This window comes from Dipodomys ordii, unplaced genomic scaffold, assembly GCF_000151885.1.
Source record: "Dipodomys ordii isolate 6190 unplaced genomic scaffold, Dord_2.0 Scaffold40, whole genome shotgun sequence".
NCBI lineage: Eukaryota > Metazoa > Chordata > Mammalia > Rodentia > Heteromyidae > Dipodomys > Dipodomys ordii.
This window is the reverse complement of record NW_012267256.1, coordinates 10,957,171-10,957,532: the sequence shown is the minus strand read 5'-3', so window position 1 is coordinate 10,957,532 and position 362 is coordinate 10,957,171. Positions and strand designations below refer to the sequence as shown.

The 362-nt window shown below is 71.0% G+C and overlaps 1 protein-coding gene across 1 annotated transcript in view; it reads left to right on the top strand.

Moving 5' to 3' along the window:
- Positions 1 to 6: 6 nt before the first annotated feature.
- LOC105987208 (forkhead box protein D4-like) overlaps positions 7 to 362 on the top strand; it is a 10,136-nt gene continuing 9,780 nt past the window's right edge. Inside the window, exon 1 of the mRNA XM_013018405.1 lies at positions 7 to 354. Within this exon, the coding sequence (XP_012873859.1) occupies positions 25 to 354 (330 nt within the window). The 5' untranslated portion in view covers positions 7 to 24. The remainder of the gene's footprint in view (positions 355 to 362) is intronic.

Below are 362 nucleotides of genomic sequence, written 5' to 3'. Positions count from 1 at the left end.
TACTCCTACATCGCGCTCATCACCATGGCCATCCTGCAGAGCCCGCAGCAGCGCCTGACGCTCCGCGGCATCTGCGCCTTCATCCGCGGCCGCTTCCCCTACTACCGCCGCAGGTTCCCCGCCTGGCAGAACAGCATCCGCCACAACCTCTCCCTCAACGACTGCTTCGTCAAGATCCCCCGCGAGCCCGGCCACCCGGGCAAGGGCCACTACTGGAGCCTGGACCCGGCCTCCCAGGACATGTTCGCCAACGGCAGCTTCCTCCGGCGCCGGAAACGCTTCAAGCGCCCCCCTCCGGCCCTTCCCTTCCCGCCGCCCGCCGCCGCCCTGCCCGGCCTCCTCCCCCCGGGCCTGGTGCTGCG